The sequence below is a fragment of the Brachyistius frenatus genome, unplaced genomic scaffold (assembly GCF_029030835.1).
Source record: "Brachyistius frenatus isolate BFR_SWC_R1_liver_20210118 unplaced genomic scaffold, ASM2903083v1 Contig_24, whole genome shotgun sequence".
Classification (NCBI taxonomy): domain Eukaryota; kingdom Metazoa; phylum Chordata; class Actinopteri; family Embiotocidae; genus Brachyistius; species Brachyistius frenatus.
This window is the reverse complement of record NW_027210623.1, coordinates 1223054-1238901: the sequence shown is the minus strand read 5'-3', so window position 1 is coordinate 1238901 and position 15848 is coordinate 1223054. Positions and strand designations below refer to the sequence as shown.

The following is a 15848-nucleotide window of genomic DNA, read 5'->3' as shown; positions in this document are numbered from 1 at the left end:
CAGCAGAGTAGAGGATAAATGGACACTTTGACTCAATCCGCATTGATCTTTGACACCAGGTGGGGCATTTTTATCCACACCAGCATTTGTTACTTAGACCCCCCTCTTTCATGTGGAGTGCTATTTAATAGCCATTGGGTGTGAGATTATAAAGATAATAGTGTAATCAAATGACAGTGTGGCACCAAGCGGAGAGAGGAGGGAGGGTTGGGAGAGGCAGAGAGGTATAAAAGAGACGGTGAAGGAGTGAGTTGGACCAGAGTGAAGAACAGAGGCGGAGAGAAATGTGAGACAAAAATATTGAGGAAGAGAAACGAAAGACGTTCTTATACTAAAACACAAAACCAGGAGAGAACAGGGATCGTGCACTCAAGAAGAAGGTAAGAAAAGAATAGATTATTACACAGATTAATGTCTCCTTCTCAAACTGCTAACTGATTTAGAGGTTCAAGTTAAAACGATGTCACAGAAAGAGAACCATTCATTCTAATTTCAGAGAATGATTTGTAATTTGGATAATGCACTTTAAATTAGTCCTACTTCAGATTTGTGTTGTTAACATGCAACTCTGCTCATAATTTTCTCTTATTTATTTCATTCAACCCATCCTGCCAATCCTAAATAATGTAATAGTTATTCTCTTCAAATAAGAAAAAAGAACCTTAATTAACCTGCTATGTACAATTTTGTCAGGTTCTCTTTTTTTATTTTAACTGTACAAATGCAAACGTTGTGTGTGTGGGAGGGGGGGGGTGTTTGGATTGAGTAGCCAGTGTTTCGACGAATGCAGAAATGTTTGAGTGTTCCCCTGATGAATGGTGATAGCTAACACAGATGTGTAATCTGAGAGGGGGGTTCTGTCCAGCCATGTTTTTTCACCTTAAAACCTCAAAGACAAAAAGCTTGGATCATATATTTAAAGGACCCGTTTTCATCCTGAATATAAACTATTGTTATATTGACGGTATCAGAGTTTAATACTGTAGGTCAGTTTAAGTCTTGTTAGGGCCTGAGCACCGATGGTGCGAAAGCCCGATTGTCCTTCAAGGAATTATTATTCCGCGTATAGCAATAGCATGTCGTCAAAATTATGAAAAAAGTCACACTATAGCATGTCGTCCGGAATATGGAAAAAAAAAGTCACACTATAGCATGTCGTCCGAAATATTTTAAAAAGTCATACTATAACATGTCGTCTGAAATTTGATGAAAAAGTCATTCTATAGCATGTCGTCCGAAATATGAAAAAAAAGTCATAGCATGTTGTCAAAATCATGAAAGAAAGTCCCAGTGTCCCAGGCACAATGGTGTAGTGGTTAGTGCTGGTGCCTTTTATTGAGAAGGTCATTGGTTTGATTCTTGCTGGACACATGCTTGTCAATTAAAAATAAAAGCCATACTATAGAAAGTGAACTTTTCCCTTTTTTGGACATTTTGAAAGTGAAATTTTCTCTTAGAAATGTGAAAAAAAGTCATACTATAGCATGTCGTCCAAAAAGTGACCCAAAAATGACTTTTGGGTCGACATGCTATAGTAGTATTTTTTCTTTACGTCATGATAAAGGGGGGCTTGAAACCCAAACCTTCTTGTTGAGAGGCAACAGCACTAACCACTGCACCACCAATCTTCCCATAAATGTTCATTTAAATACAACCAATATTGCCACAGACATTCTTTGGATAGTAGATATACGTGTTTTCAAGGGGTCTGCAGTGATATTAAATATCTTCCTGTAATGTGTTGTGGATGCAAAAAATTTTCAATTTCTCCAAACGTTTCAACTTCACTAAAAGTTGAATCAGCATCAACAGGCCAAGGTGGAATCTGAACCATTAATATCAACCTTGGTGAAGTAGAATCTTTTACCTGTTGAGTTAACCAGACTGTCGGCTGAGTCACTGGAAGCTCTGAGTGAACTCCGTGAAACACTTTCTCCTGCTGCAACTCATTCTTCAGTGCTGAAGATAGCCAGCAGTCTACAACGCGGCTTCTGAACAGGAAATGACCTCACAAGGACGCAGGTTCAATCCCCACGCAAGGTAATCCATGTTTATCAAGTCCCCCTAAGAGTAGACAATATGGTTCACAGAGCGCGAGTCCCCCTAAAGGTAAGCCACACGGTTTGCTGGTTTTGAGTTTCCATTGTAAATGCAGTCATACCAATACCAAATACAAAAATATAAAACCCAATACAAAACAAAAACTCAAATAAAGGGTGTCTAAATCTTCTTGGATTTTTGTCAGAACTACCACAACTTTATCCCCCAAAATCCCATAAATACATTTTAATGCTATAGTATGACTTTTTTTCATATTTCTGACAACATGCTATAGTATGACACACTGGTGCAGTGGTTAGAGCAGTTGCCTCAGTGAGAAGTAACTGGGTTCGATTCCCACTTGAGGCATGCCAAGGCGATGCGGCTAAGTTTGATGTTTCACCGTGACACAGGAAGTTGATGTTTAAGGTCAAACGATGCTCCAAACCTCACAAAACTTTGCACGTGTGAGGCACCAAGTTTCATCAGTTTTTGAAGATGTTAAAGCCAACAAAAGGCTTTTTTTTTTTTAAAAGAAGAATAAGGAACGAGATTGAGAAAAAAATTAAAACTGCAAGCGTGAATTTGCGGACCGTCGCGTGCTGCATGTCGGGGCGACGGGCAGCGTCCGAGGGCCCGCAGATCACTGCTTGCAGTTTTAATTTTAATATGTTATTTTCTCTTTGACTTAACTGCAGGAATGTGTGGTAAGTGTTGCACAATGGTAACGTGGAACATGTTTTACCTTTCTCTTCCCACCAAGAGTTTCTGCTGCTGGACCTAATCTTCTGTGGAGTTCCTTGTGAATCACACATTACCAGAGGTGAAAGTTCAAGGGTCAGAGTTTGAGAATGTTACTGAGGCTTCGCCTCCTCTTCGTGGGGATCACTGCAGTCACTGTTGTTACAGCTCAAGGTGGGTCTCTCTCAAAGATGTTGACATTGATGTCATTTGTGGTGAAAACCGCTGCACTCTCCCTACAAACATCTGAAAATGTATACACGCGCTACTGTGTATTTCTGTGACCCTGTCTACATTTTCTTAATCAATTGGAAAAAGGTCAATAAAAAAATAAAAATCATTCTTGAGCTTTCAAAAAAAAAAAAAATGTAATGGTTTTAAAAAACCCAACCACCACACTTCAGCAGTGTACTGTGTATTAAAGATTAACGTGACTGTACACATACATTGGCAATCATCAATGTTTGTTTGGGTAAACTCCGATTGACAGACATCAAATGCTGCTTTCAAGAAAGCAACATATGGAGTTAAAACTTAATCTAGTTGCCAAATATGAATGAATGAAACATGAATATATGCATATAGATATATTGTGTGCCATGAGTTTATATTTGCATTGTACACAAATCATGTGTGACATGGTTAAAGCATTAGTCACACATTTTGATTTATGTGTTGCAGGATCATGGAGAAGAGACAACAAAGAGTCTGGTCCTGCTGTCTACCACCCTGAGGGTAACTTTTGTTCTAAAATTTTAAATCAAATATATTATATAAAATGTTTAAAGTCTGTTTGTTTAGTTATAAGTTACGGTAGATACAGTATGTTGAACACCGTTAGTATAAGCTGCTATTCAGGCCATGTTTGTTTCTGAACTCTTTATTTGTCTAGACAACTACGAGTGGACCACATGGTTCAATGTTGATCATCCTGGAGGCCGTGGAGACTACGAGCAGCTGGAAGCTATCCGCTTCTACTACCGTGCCCGAGTTTGTGAGACTCCACGGGCAATCGAAGCCAGAACCACTGAGTGGGTCCCGGCCCGTGAAACTGGGGAGACGGTTCACGCAGACCCAACCGTGGGCTTCTGGTGCCTCAATGAGGAGCAAGCTCCAGGGCGCAACTGCTCCAACTACGCAGTCCGTTTCCTCTGTCCCAAAGGTTTGATCATGAAACACCTTAAATATTCAGACCCCACAATCTGATCTCTTGAAAGAACTCCTTTTCATTACAAAGTTCAGGTGTTTTTTGGCAATACAAACAATGAAAATAATATTGAATAGTATTTGATTTCAAATTGATGGTTTGAATATCATTTATGCTTTTTAACCCAGCAGATGACAGTGTTCAGGGCACCTGGGGTCCATGGTCAGGCTGGAGTCCATGCCCCGCCCTCTGTGGTCAAGTGGGGGCACAACTTCGACATCGAAAATGCCAATCTCGCTCAATGCCTTGCAATGGACCTAAATTAGAAGGGAAAACATGCAATGGACCCGAGTGCCCAAAGACAGGTGAGACAGCTTTGGTTTACCTGAACAGACTCTTCTGCAATTGTCATTTGCAAAAAGCAATTGCCAACCTACGAGCCACTAAACTTTGTGTTTGTTTGATTGTACTCTTTAGATTGTCCCCTGCAGTGTGTGATGGGGAAAGTGAACGCTGATTGTGACACATGTATGTGTGAAGAGCACATCCTGTTGGGTTCTGTGCGCAGTTCTGGCGGTCTCACTGCTGAAGGGGTTACCATCCTTTGTTCTGGCAAACTCCTTACCCTTACAGACCACAATGGACATTTCCGCATCCCTGGTATCTGTCCTGATGGCAACACAACCTTGACATTCAACCTGCAGGGTCATGCCTCCCTCAAAGTTGTTGTGCCCAAAAGTGCTGAACGGACATCAGTCCTCAGTGTCCAGCTGAAAAGAACCGGTACAGTAGATTTCATGAACATTGTCAACTATCGAGATAACATTTTGAGCTGCATATTTAGCGACAGGGCTGTTGTTAAGTAATGTGCTATTTCATTTCTAATGTTAGAGAAGCTTCATGTACTGAGCAACTCTGAGAGCAAGGTCAGGAGGGAGGGACAAAGTGCTGCCTTCTGCTGCAAAGTGACAGGAACCCCACAGCCAGACAAGTACCAATGGTAAGACTTCTTATATTGACATTTTAGTTTGCAATACACTGTAGAGTTCCATTGAGTCATTTAATGTGTTTTACTTTCAAAAGTACGGGATCATATTTGTCTTTTCTTGTGTGTGAACCAACAGGTTCCATAACAACAGTCTGATGGAGAAACAGTCTGACAGCACTTTGGTCCTAAAAGATGTGCATCCTGGGCAGGCTGGGGAGTACTACTGCAGAGCAAGTGGTCCATCTGGGGCTATTAAGACCAAACCAGCTACTCTCAAGATCTTAGGTGTGTCCTCAGTAAAGTGGTAAACACATGCTGAATACACAGTCATGACTTTTTGAGCACTATGTAATATTAGTAGCGTGTATTCTATATCATACTTTACTATGATCGCTGTATGTTAAAACATTTCTATTTCTACGTCTCAAACACAGGTAGAATCGAGCATTCATGCAACCCCAAGCCTGAATCCCACCTCACCCGTCTTCCACATGACTGCTACCAAAACAGCACTGACTCTTTCTACTATGATGTGGGGAAGTGCCCCTCGAGTAGATGTGTTGGACAGCTGGACAATGGCATAAGGTGCAAAGACAAAGTGGCTTACTGCTGTGGCGTGGCACGGATGGAGGAGAGGCAGCTAAAATGCCAGGGCTACCAGCTGCCCACCATGGTGGTGATGGAGTGTGGCTGCCAGAAATGCGTGGACACCAAGGCCATTGTGCACGGTAGGGCCATTGCTGCAGACAATGGTGAGCCAATGAGGTTTGGCCACGTCTTTATGAATGGACTCAGAATCAGCCGCACAGGCTACAAAGGTACCTTCTCCATCCAGGTTCCTGCAGACACAGAGAGGCTGGTTCTCACTTTTGTGGACAACATGCAGAAATTTGTCAACACCACAAAGGTACTTCCATTTAACACCAAAGGAGGGGCTGTTTACCATGAGATCAAACTTCTAAGGAAGAAAGCTCCTGTGACCATCAGTTCAACTGAAACCAACACTCTGGAGCTTGGGGAGGTTGAGGGCCAGGAGGCAATGGTCCAAATTCAGATTCCTCCCCATTCCTTCTACAAGGAGAATGGAGAGGTTTTCACGGGCAACGTCAATGCTAGTGTCACGTTTCTCGACCCCAGGGACGTCTCCACAGCTGCTGCAGCTCAAAGTGATCTCAATTTTGTAGGGGAGGAAGGTGACACCCTGCCGCTGAGAACCTATGGCATGTTTTCAGTTGACTTCAGAGGTGAGGAAAACAATGAGCCCCTGAACGCGGGTGAAGTGAAGGTGTTCCTGGACTCGGCCCAGGTGAAAATGTCTGAGCACCTCAACACCATGAAGCTGTGGTCGCTAAACCCTGAAACTGGCCTGTGGGAGGAGGAGGGGAGTCTACAGGTGGAGAAGAAAAAACGAGGCAAAAGGGAGGAGAGAACCTTTTTGATTGGTAACATGGAGGTCAGAGAGCGGCGTCTCTTTAACTTGGACGTCCCAGAGAACCGCAGGTGTTATGTGAAAGTGAGGGCTTTCCGCAGTGATCGTTTCATGCCCAGTGAACAGGTAGAGGGAGTTGTGATTAGTCTTATAAACATGGAACCCACAGCTGGCTACTCCTCCAACCCACGTGCATGGGGCCGATTTGATAGTGTCGTCACTGGTTCTAATGGAGCCTGTCTTCCTGCCTTCTGCGATGAACAAAAAGCTGATGCCTACTCTGCATACGTCATGGCCAACCTCGGAGGGGAGGAACTGGAGGCTGTCCATTCTTCTCCCAAACTCAATCCCAACCTCGTTGGAGTGCCTCAGCCTTACCTGGGTAAACTGAACTACAGACGGACTGACCATGAGGACCCCAGAGTGAAGAAGACAGCATTCAGTATCAATATGGCAAAACCAAGTGCCAACACAGCGGAGGAAGGCAACGGACCGGTGTACACATTTGAGAACTTAAAAGAATGTGAGGAGGCCCCATTCAGTGCAGCACATTTCCGCTTCTCAAGAGTGGAGGGAGACCGCTACGATTACAACACCGTGCCTTTCAACGAGGACGACCCAATGAGCTGGACAGAGGATTACCTGAGTTGGTGGCCCAAGCCCATGGAATACCGTGCCTGCTACGTCAAGATCAAAATCAACAGCCCACATGAGATCAATGTGCGGTCCCGCAACATGGGGGGCACCCACCCCAAGACCGTAGGCCAGCTGTACGGCCTCAGAGACACTCGTAGCATCCGCGACATGGACCAGGCAACTGTTTCAGCTGTGTGCTTAGAGTTCAAGTGCAGCGGGATGCTGTACGATCAGGAGCGTGTGGATCGTACCTTGGTGAAGGTGATCCCACAAGGAAGCTGTAAGAGAGTTCAAGTCAACACAATGCTTCAGGAGTATCTGGTCAACCACCTGCCCTTGGCTGTCAACAATGACACCAACGAGTTCACCATGCTAGCTCCTCTTGACCCCCTGGGCCATAACTACGGAATTTATACAGTGACAGATCAGGATCCCCGCACAGCCAAAGAGATTGCACTCGGCCGCTGCTTTGATGGCACTTCTGATGGAACATCTCGGGTCATGAAGAGCAACGATGGCGTGGCGCTGACGTTCACCTGTGGAGAACGTGAGGTGACGCGTCAGAGTGTCTTCCAAGCCGTGCAGGGTTCTCAAAGCCAGACAATAACAAGTGTCGTGCGAGGAGAAGGCAGGCAGAACCGACGCCGGCAGAGGGCCAACGCTCCACGCAACAGTCGTAGACGTAGCACCAGAAATCCTGCAGGGAGACGTACAGAGGCCAAAAGTTAAACACTAAAGATCAAGGCGCCACATGGAGACCAAATGAATGCCTCCAGAGATGGGAATGGATGGGGATAACCTTATATTTTGATTTAAGCATTTTATATTGACTGTTTTTTTTAAATTTGAAATTAGGTGAATATGTAACTAAACAAAGCTAGCCCTAATCCTTGCATCTTCTCCCCAAACAATTTTTGTATCGTTTTTCTCTTTACACTTTCAACTTTACTGTGGTAAATATTGACTTGAAACTGTAAATAGAGTATTTATTACACATGGCCTTAAAAATAAGTGAGCTCTTTTATTCACTTCATTGATGTCGTAAACAAGAGAGGAAACACAGCTTGTCCTTTTGACCAGTGATTTATTAAATTAGATGCTTATAAAACACTGCAGATGCTAGATCTTCCACATTGTATGTATTCATTTGTCCATGTAACATTGAAACTGGTCAATTGCTAGAAAAGAAAAGAAGAAAGATGCCCCTTTCCACTAACTGTAGCCCATATGAAGACATGGTGGGGTGAAGCCCATAAGCCCCCGCTCCTCATCACACTTGATACAAGCCTGCAGAAGCAACGATTAAGAGACCAGTTGTAGCAAGTTAGTCCACTTGCCTGATCTGTACTTTTTCTGCATTAGTAGAAATCAAATTAGTAAATTACCTTGTTGTCATGCACAAAAAATACTTATATGCACTCTTTGCTCTGCATTTTCAAGAATATTCCAGAGATGTAACAAGAGAATGGCTGTGAGGATTTAAAGTCACATTTATTATACTTGTCTATCCCTTTTATCTTACAGTGAATGTCATGTGCTCTCTGTAAAATTACAACTACTACTTACAAGTTGCATCAGTCTCAGGTCACCCACAATGCAACCTTTTCCAGAGATAAAAGATGAATAATGTACTGAATAATTGATCTGCATTTGGCAACCAAAGTTATAGATACTATATACACTTTCCTGTAAGAGAACCATCCACAGGTAAGTGAGACCTATAATATATACATGACATTCTGGTTAAAGAATTTGCATAGAACCTTGTGTTTCTATGTCACTCCACATAAAACTGCAATACTGTATCTGCCATTTTGACAAGAGCAACATTTAATAAAAAATGAGCCCTGCAAAACTCAGACAACAGCAGTTAACAATGTATTCTTCATTGAAGCTGGGTCAACTTACAGATACCACAGGATTGTTTGTTTGTGTGTGTGTGTGTGTGTGTGTGTGTGTGTGTGTGTGTGTGTGTGTGTGTGTGTGTGTGTGTGTGTGTGTGTGTGTGTGTGTGTGTGTGTGTGTGTGTGTGTGTGTGTGTGTGTGTGCGTGTGCGTGTGAGAGAGAGAGTCGAGGCTGAATGAGACAGAGAAAAGGCAATTCCATATGTATGAAAATAAAGAGTGGTGAGACTGGATGCTCCCTGGTATAGTCCCTCTGGTCATTGAAGCAAAATGAAGGGGGCAACACATAGTTCAGATTTTCCAGGATGGCACTGGACAGCATGAAAAGGTACAGCTGCATTTCTGAGGGTTGGGAGGGGGAAAGGGCAGTGGTGATGGAGCCAGTGTCACATGAAGTCCTCATAGTCTTGGGTGTAGCCACCATCAAACTCTGCATAGTCAAGGTCGTCTCTCAGCTGTGCTTTCAAGCCACCTCCAGCTACCACCCCTTTCTTCTTTTTCTTTCCTTTGTTTTGCTGTAAAAGAAAATAAAAGTGAATAAAAATTTTTTTTTTAAAAAGTATACATATTACAGACAAAAGATCATGCAACAAACTAAAGCCTTCAGCTGGTAAACTAACGTGTTATATATTGATTTCGTTTGAGTATTGAAACCATATTAACAGACTTTTTAACACGTGATTTCTACTATGAACAGACATTGGGTGACTGACCTCAGTCAACAGCACCCCCTACTGAATATCAACTACTAATTCATCTATGAAAAATTTGAGGCATGTAGTCACTTACTTTTTCTTGTTTCTGTTTTTCACTAAGTAGGGCTGTCAGGGAATTACTGACTTTCTTTAAGTCCTCTACTTCCACTGTAAGGGGGAGAAGAAAAGCAAGTTATTGGTCAAGCCTGCACAAATTTAAATTATTACTAATAATAATGAAGTGTAATAATATTTTGCAGTAAAAGACTCTGTTCTTACATGAAATACAAAGTTCACGAAACAATGAATCCAAGAAACTTGAATAATGCACAGATTTTTCAAACTGGGTTATCTTCTCTTTCAGCAATTTTTCAAACTCTGTGAAGTCTTCTTTGGAAGAGGGACACATGGCATCAATCCCGGTGACACTGTTTGAAGTGCTGCTGACACCTGAAAAATAGATATTTTTAAAAAGTTTGAGGTCTCTTCTCAACACAGACTCACAGATGCAATTCTCCACTTTCATGTTGGTCCTCCAGTTTGTTGCTGTTGTTTATACAGCTGATCCAGTTCTTTAGTGTAACGCTAAGACATATTAGGTTACTGCAGAGATCCTATTATAAAGATAAAGTTGTCTAGATATTATGTGCAAGATATTACAGTCCAGAAATGCCAAAATAGGTCCAGGTCCTTTTGAAACACTGTCAGCATTACAGACATAACTGACAAGTTGAACTTGCAAATATTGAGAAGTCTAAAAAAATTAAATCCAGTTCATGGTTTATAGTTTTACATGCTTTGGGCTTAATAATTCATGCATGTTAAGATGATGTGGGAACAAAGTGGATTTTGTTGGAAAACATTTCCACATTTTTCTGAGGTGAGGTTCAGTATATTGTATCTACAGTATAAACCGTGGGATGTGTGTCTTCAAAAAGCAGAAGAAAACCAAGGGAGGCATCAAGCAAAGACTTCATCCAATTCAAGAACAAATGTAACATTAAATATGAACACTATCAACTTAAAAACAAATGTATTAGCACAGCTTCAGGTATATAAAAAGTAGAGTTGTGGAATACTTCAATTTTTCCTATAAAAAAAAAAAAAAGGGAGTTAAAAAGTCAATAAAAAAGACCCGAGCTGATCTTGTATTACCAAAAGCATCTTTTGCTAGCTCCAAGTCGGCCTCTTCCTGTAATTTCTTCACCCTTAACTTCTCCTCAAGTTCTTCTTCGGGAGTGAGCTCTGTTTCCTCTGCCTGTAATAATAGATGGCAGAATTAAAACATTAGAGATGAAAGGACAGGAGGACAGTCTTGTGTATTCACTAGACGACAGTTAAAAGACTGTTGGAAAAATTACTCCGAGGCTTGGTTCAAAATCAAACACATCGGACATTTATTCTTGCAAGAGGGAGCAAATACATGCACCCTCAAAGAGAGGTGTCCAGCAAAAAGCCCACGTCACTCCTCCGTCGGGCAGCTTTCATACAGTGTGACAAACAGTTGACAATCACCCCCATTCCCTTTGTATCTGCTTTCGTACGATAATACCGAGTTGGTTGTAGGTCACAAGATAAGGACACAGGGGAGTCGTCAATTAGACGTGGAAAGTAAAACAAAAAAGGAATCACTTGCAAATAAGAGAGAAACCAAAATAGACTTTCCAGAGCCACAATGCAAACAAGAGGAAGAGACAAATCTTTTCTTTCCATCAAAGACATACAAGGTTAAAAAAAAAATATTTTAAAACACACTCACATTCTCCTCCAACTCTCTCTCCATCTTCTCCTGTTGTTTTTGTTTTAGCCGGTTTTCTTTCTCTTTGATCTTTTCACTCAATTTTTTCTTTTCAGAAACCTTTGTCTCTGAAAATGTTAATAATGGAATAATAAAACATTAGAATTTGCTGGGGGAAAAAAACCCCACAGAGTTTAGCCAATAATTAAAATACAATATTCTTGAAAATCAGGCAGCATTTAAATACATACCTGTTTTCTTCATCTCTGCTTTTTTCTCCTCTTCATCCTCATCATCCCAGTTGTCCTGCAAATAAATAAAAAAAAAAGATGGAAGAATTGTCATTTCATTATGCAGGCTACTCAAGGAAACTGTAAAAGAAAAAACTGTTCACAATTAATCAATTAGTTGTTTATGCTACAAAATAGGCAGAAATATATTAAAATGCATCTTGTGGTTTCTCGGTGCCATGGGTAAAATCATCAACCGTCTTGTTTTGTCTGACCAACAGTCCAACACTTAAAGATATTCTGTTTACAATTATTATTATTTTTTTTTAATTTCACTTTATTAATCCCCGAGGGGAAATTTCTTCGCCAGGAAAAAACAATAAACACAGTTTTATAAATTTAAAAACTATTAATCTATTATCAATATGGTTTGCCAATCAATTAATCAAACAATTACTAAATGCTCCAAATCTTGTCATAATACTTCAGTTACAATTCTGGTGTTCCTTCAGGCAGGTCTGGGGCAAAAAAAAAAAATCAATGGAAAAACACAAAATATACAGTCCATAAAAGTATGTGATGCTGGATGACCTGGATGAGCAATAACCTCATTTAGCTAAGTTTGGTTGAATCAAATTATATGATCTTATTTACTGTTCTACAAAACCGTGTCAAATAAATGAATCTGAGCAAGCTGTGGTTCAAGACAAAATTAGTTATCCAAGTTTTTGTATGACACATTTAAAAAGTCTAGATTTAATTCTTAACATGATTCATTGCTGAAAACATCAATCACATTCACATTTTGTGGGTAATTTTGCAAACATCTGTTGTTTTAGTAAAATATGAATGTGAATAGAGCGATAGTGATTGTATCTACCCCAGCCCAACTTCATTGCCTGAAGAAAATAGTGCTAGAAACTGACTCAAAAAAACATAAAGATTTAGGTTTAGGTTAGTTTATTTAATATTATTTATCTTATTTTATTGTATAGAATGTGCTTTTTTTTTTTTTTTTTTTTTAATGCTGCTGTAACATAAAAATGTCACTCCGAGAGATTAATAAAGTATCTATCTATTATTAATTATATATTATCTATCTATCTATTATATATGATCTATCTATCCAAGTAAATCAAGGTTTGACAAACAGCCAGTGGTGCACTGCAGTCCAAAAATATCTATTGTTATTCATATGCGGTGAATTATATGCTTTACTTTTATTCAATAACTAAAAAGGCTTCCCCCCCCACACACACACAAACTTCTCTCCGATGCAAAATTCAACACATCACGAGCCCATGAAGGTTAAACACTCAACTTACTCAAGCGAGCGTCGAAAAACACATTTACCATAAATACCACGAGAGCTCAACACGATGCTTTTTTTGGGATGACGCTTGAATTTCTATCGGGAAGTTACGAATTGTGTCACAGCAACGTTGAACCTGCTGAACCCTGAAGGAGAGCAGCAGGAGCAGGAGCAGGAGGAGGAGGAGGAGGACTTCACGTCTTCCGTGTGGACACCATATGTGACAGGAGAGGGAACAATTGACGAGGCCTCCTCCAGCTCTTTCCACGGGTCCATTATCTGACGCTTCCTGGACAGAAACCATCCGTCTATCCGCCGAGCAGCAGCAGTTTTCTCCCCCCCCACCACCACCACCACCACCACCACCATGCTGCTGCCACACGTCTGATGTAAAGTCGGAAAGTTGAGGGCCTTCTTGGCCGAGTTGAGTCATCAAACCCAGATGATGGTGATTTCCTCTGACTGGAGGCTAAAGTCGGTTAGCGAGCTCACGCCGCCTCATGTTGAAGCGACCCGTAAATACTCGCCTTTATATCGGAACAAACTTCAGGCAGCGATCGGGAAAAGCCGTCTTCACCACCCCCATATATACACACATCATTTAAGTTTAATAGCACTTTATCGTCGAGGTTACTCAACATTTCAGATCATTTTTTATTTTTCTTCTTCCCCAGACGCCACGCTAGCAGCTCCGCTAGCCGAGTGGCCCGGAAAGAGATTAGCTTCAAGCTAACGTTATCCAAAAAAAAAAAAAAAGCCCCGTCGTGGGTTTATGTCGCTAAACGTGACCTCTCGAGGTGAAAAAAACAAACAAACGACAGCGACCGCGAATAACACTTAATCCACCCCGGTCAGCTGGCACGCTTGGTGACCGCGGAGAGCCGGAGCGGGCTGCCCGGTGGAGCCACATGAGTTAGCATCGAGCTAACAGGGTCTCGGAGGCTGACAGGCAGCCAGATGTCGAGGTGAAAGCGTGGCTTTCAAAAATAAAAAGAAGAGGTGAATCAAACCCCCCCGTCCTCCACACGGTACTAGTCTCCGTCGTGATGATTTATTTACCTTAACATCTTCTTCTTCGTCCTCGCCTTCCCACTTGTCCTGCGCTGCCGCCTTTGCAATCGGCTCCTCCGCGTCGAAGTTGTCAGCGTCTGTAAAAACGACAACATGAAACTCGTTAAGGCCGATCGACATCTAAAAAAAAAAACCTCTGAGTCCGACAATAACAAGAGAGCCGGGCTCTCTCTCTCCCCCCCTCCCCAAAAAAAAACAAACAAACAGTGCGACTTGGTCGATCGTGTACAGACAGGATCCTTCCCAACTTAAGTTGCTCACCCCAGTCCGCCATGTTGGCCGTGTCGGTAGTGTTTGACAGGCTCGCCAGTGAAGTCGGTGCTGCAGCCCGTCGGCCACGTTCAGACGCTGCTCCCACCTGCTGGACGTCACGGAGCTTTATCTGAGGCCCGAGACGTGACACCGTTCAAACAAGCGGTCATGAGGGCGGTGAGAGTTTGCAGCACTCCGTTCATGCTTATTTTTAAATTGATGGGTCACAATTTTTAAGATCACACAAAAAAAAAACTGAGTTTGACTGATGATTAGTAATGATCTTGACTTTCTCATAATGCTGAATCATTTTTGATAGAGTGAACATAACTAGTATTTAATTAATCATCTCAATATTAAAGTAGTTTGTTAATTATTTGGTTGAAAGAAGGTCACTGTCATATTTATACTTTTCTTCTTGCTAACAAGCCTATATCCCCACATAGGGAGGCTAATCATATAAATATTATACCACACACAAACTTGCACTACACGTGACAGAATACCTTTTTTTTTTACCAGAAACAATTAAGAAGAATTACCCTGAGCTAAATAATAAAAAAGTTTAATATTAATATTTTTCTTTTCTTTATTCGTGAACAACAGGTAATAACTGATGGAAAGAAAAGATGTGTCTCTTCCTCTTGTTTGCATTGTGGCTCCGGAAAGTCTCTTTTGGTTTCTCTCTTATTTGCAAGTGATCCCTTTTTGTTTTACTTTCCACATTTAATTGACGACTCCCCTGTTTCCTTATTTTGTAACTCAGTATTACCATACGAAAGCAGATACAAAGGAAATGGGGGTGATTGTCAATTGTTTGTCAACTGTATAAAAGCTGCCCTACGGAGGAGTGACGGGAAGCACTTCTGGACACCTCTCTTTGAGGGTGCATGTATTTGCTCCTTCTTGATTTTGAACCAAGCCTCTTGAGTAATTTTTCTAACAATAACACATGAATAGCTATGATCTAGTGAATACACTAGAAACACAGAGACAAGACAATGTGTGGAGTTGTGAAAAAGTGAGCTGGTGTACAGGGCTGGATTCAAGGGGAAAACCCCTGAAATAAAGAGTCACTCAGTAGCAGATTGGTTCATTTTAATAATTAAGGTCCATATTAATCACACTGGAAAGTGTGCACAACAATACAAAACGCACAGCAACAACAGACTGAAGTTGATCATTACTAATATAATCAGGTGTTATTGAGCAATATTTCACTGTTATGTGATCAAGAAAACTCATGATAGATATATAAATGTGGCAAACATTGCAGCTCTATCAAAGATCATATAATTTTTACCTCTTCATATATAACTTTGTAGGTTTGCAACAGAATGTTCTCATGATAATTGTATAATAACAATATTTAGACGTTCATCTGTTTGGGTTGATTATCTGGGTATGGCTTCACATCCCTGAGAAGGATACAGCAGCACAGTAGGGGTTCATATATTCTTTATAAAAATAAACAAGTTCAGTAATGACAACAATTCTGTGGTTATTAAATAGACTTGCTGGTTAGAATAAACCCTTTTTTTTTAACTCTTGAATTAAACTATTGATTTGGTTCCTTCAGTGCTGAATGTCAAAGTGATCATTGCCCAAAATAAATGACTATGTCATCAAATATAGTATATAGAAATCATGAAGTGCTGCTTATTT

The 15848-nt window shown here is 41.1% G+C and overlaps 2 protein-coding genes across 2 annotated transcripts; one reads left to right on the top strand and one right to left on the bottom strand.

The window, feature by feature from the left end:
• The first annotated feature begins 281 nt into the window (after positions 1-281).
• cilp (cartilage intermediate layer protein, nucleotide pyrophosphohydrolase) lies at positions 282-7868 on the top strand. Its single transcript, XM_069697665.1, has 9 exons — positions 282-380; positions 2804-2955; positions 3463-3516; positions 3674-3943; positions 4120-4293; positions 4406-4711; positions 4820-4928; positions 5053-5201; positions 5351-7868. Exons 2-9 carry the CDS (start codon positions 2892-2894, stop codon positions 7708-7710), a joined length of 3486 nt encoding a protein of 1161 aa, XP_069553766.1. The 5' UTR covers positions 282-380; positions 2804-2891; the 3' UTR covers positions 7711-7868.
• A 177-nt stretch (positions 7869-8045) lies between these two features.
• eif3jb (eukaryotic translation initiation factor 3, subunit Jb) lies at positions 8046-14301 on the bottom strand. Its single transcript, XM_069697664.1, has 8 exons — positions 14193-14301; positions 13920-14008; positions 11570-11624; positions 11340-11446; positions 10736-10838; positions 9860-10030; positions 9675-9748; positions 8046-9400 (listed from the first exon to the last, which is right to left on the bottom strand). The coding sequence occupies exons 1-8, from the start codon at positions 14203-14205 to the stop codon at positions 9272-9274; spliced, it is 741 nt and encodes a 246-aa protein (XP_069553765.1). The 5' UTR covers positions 14206-14301; the 3' UTR covers positions 8046-9271.
• Positions 14302-15848: the final 1547 nt, after the last annotated feature.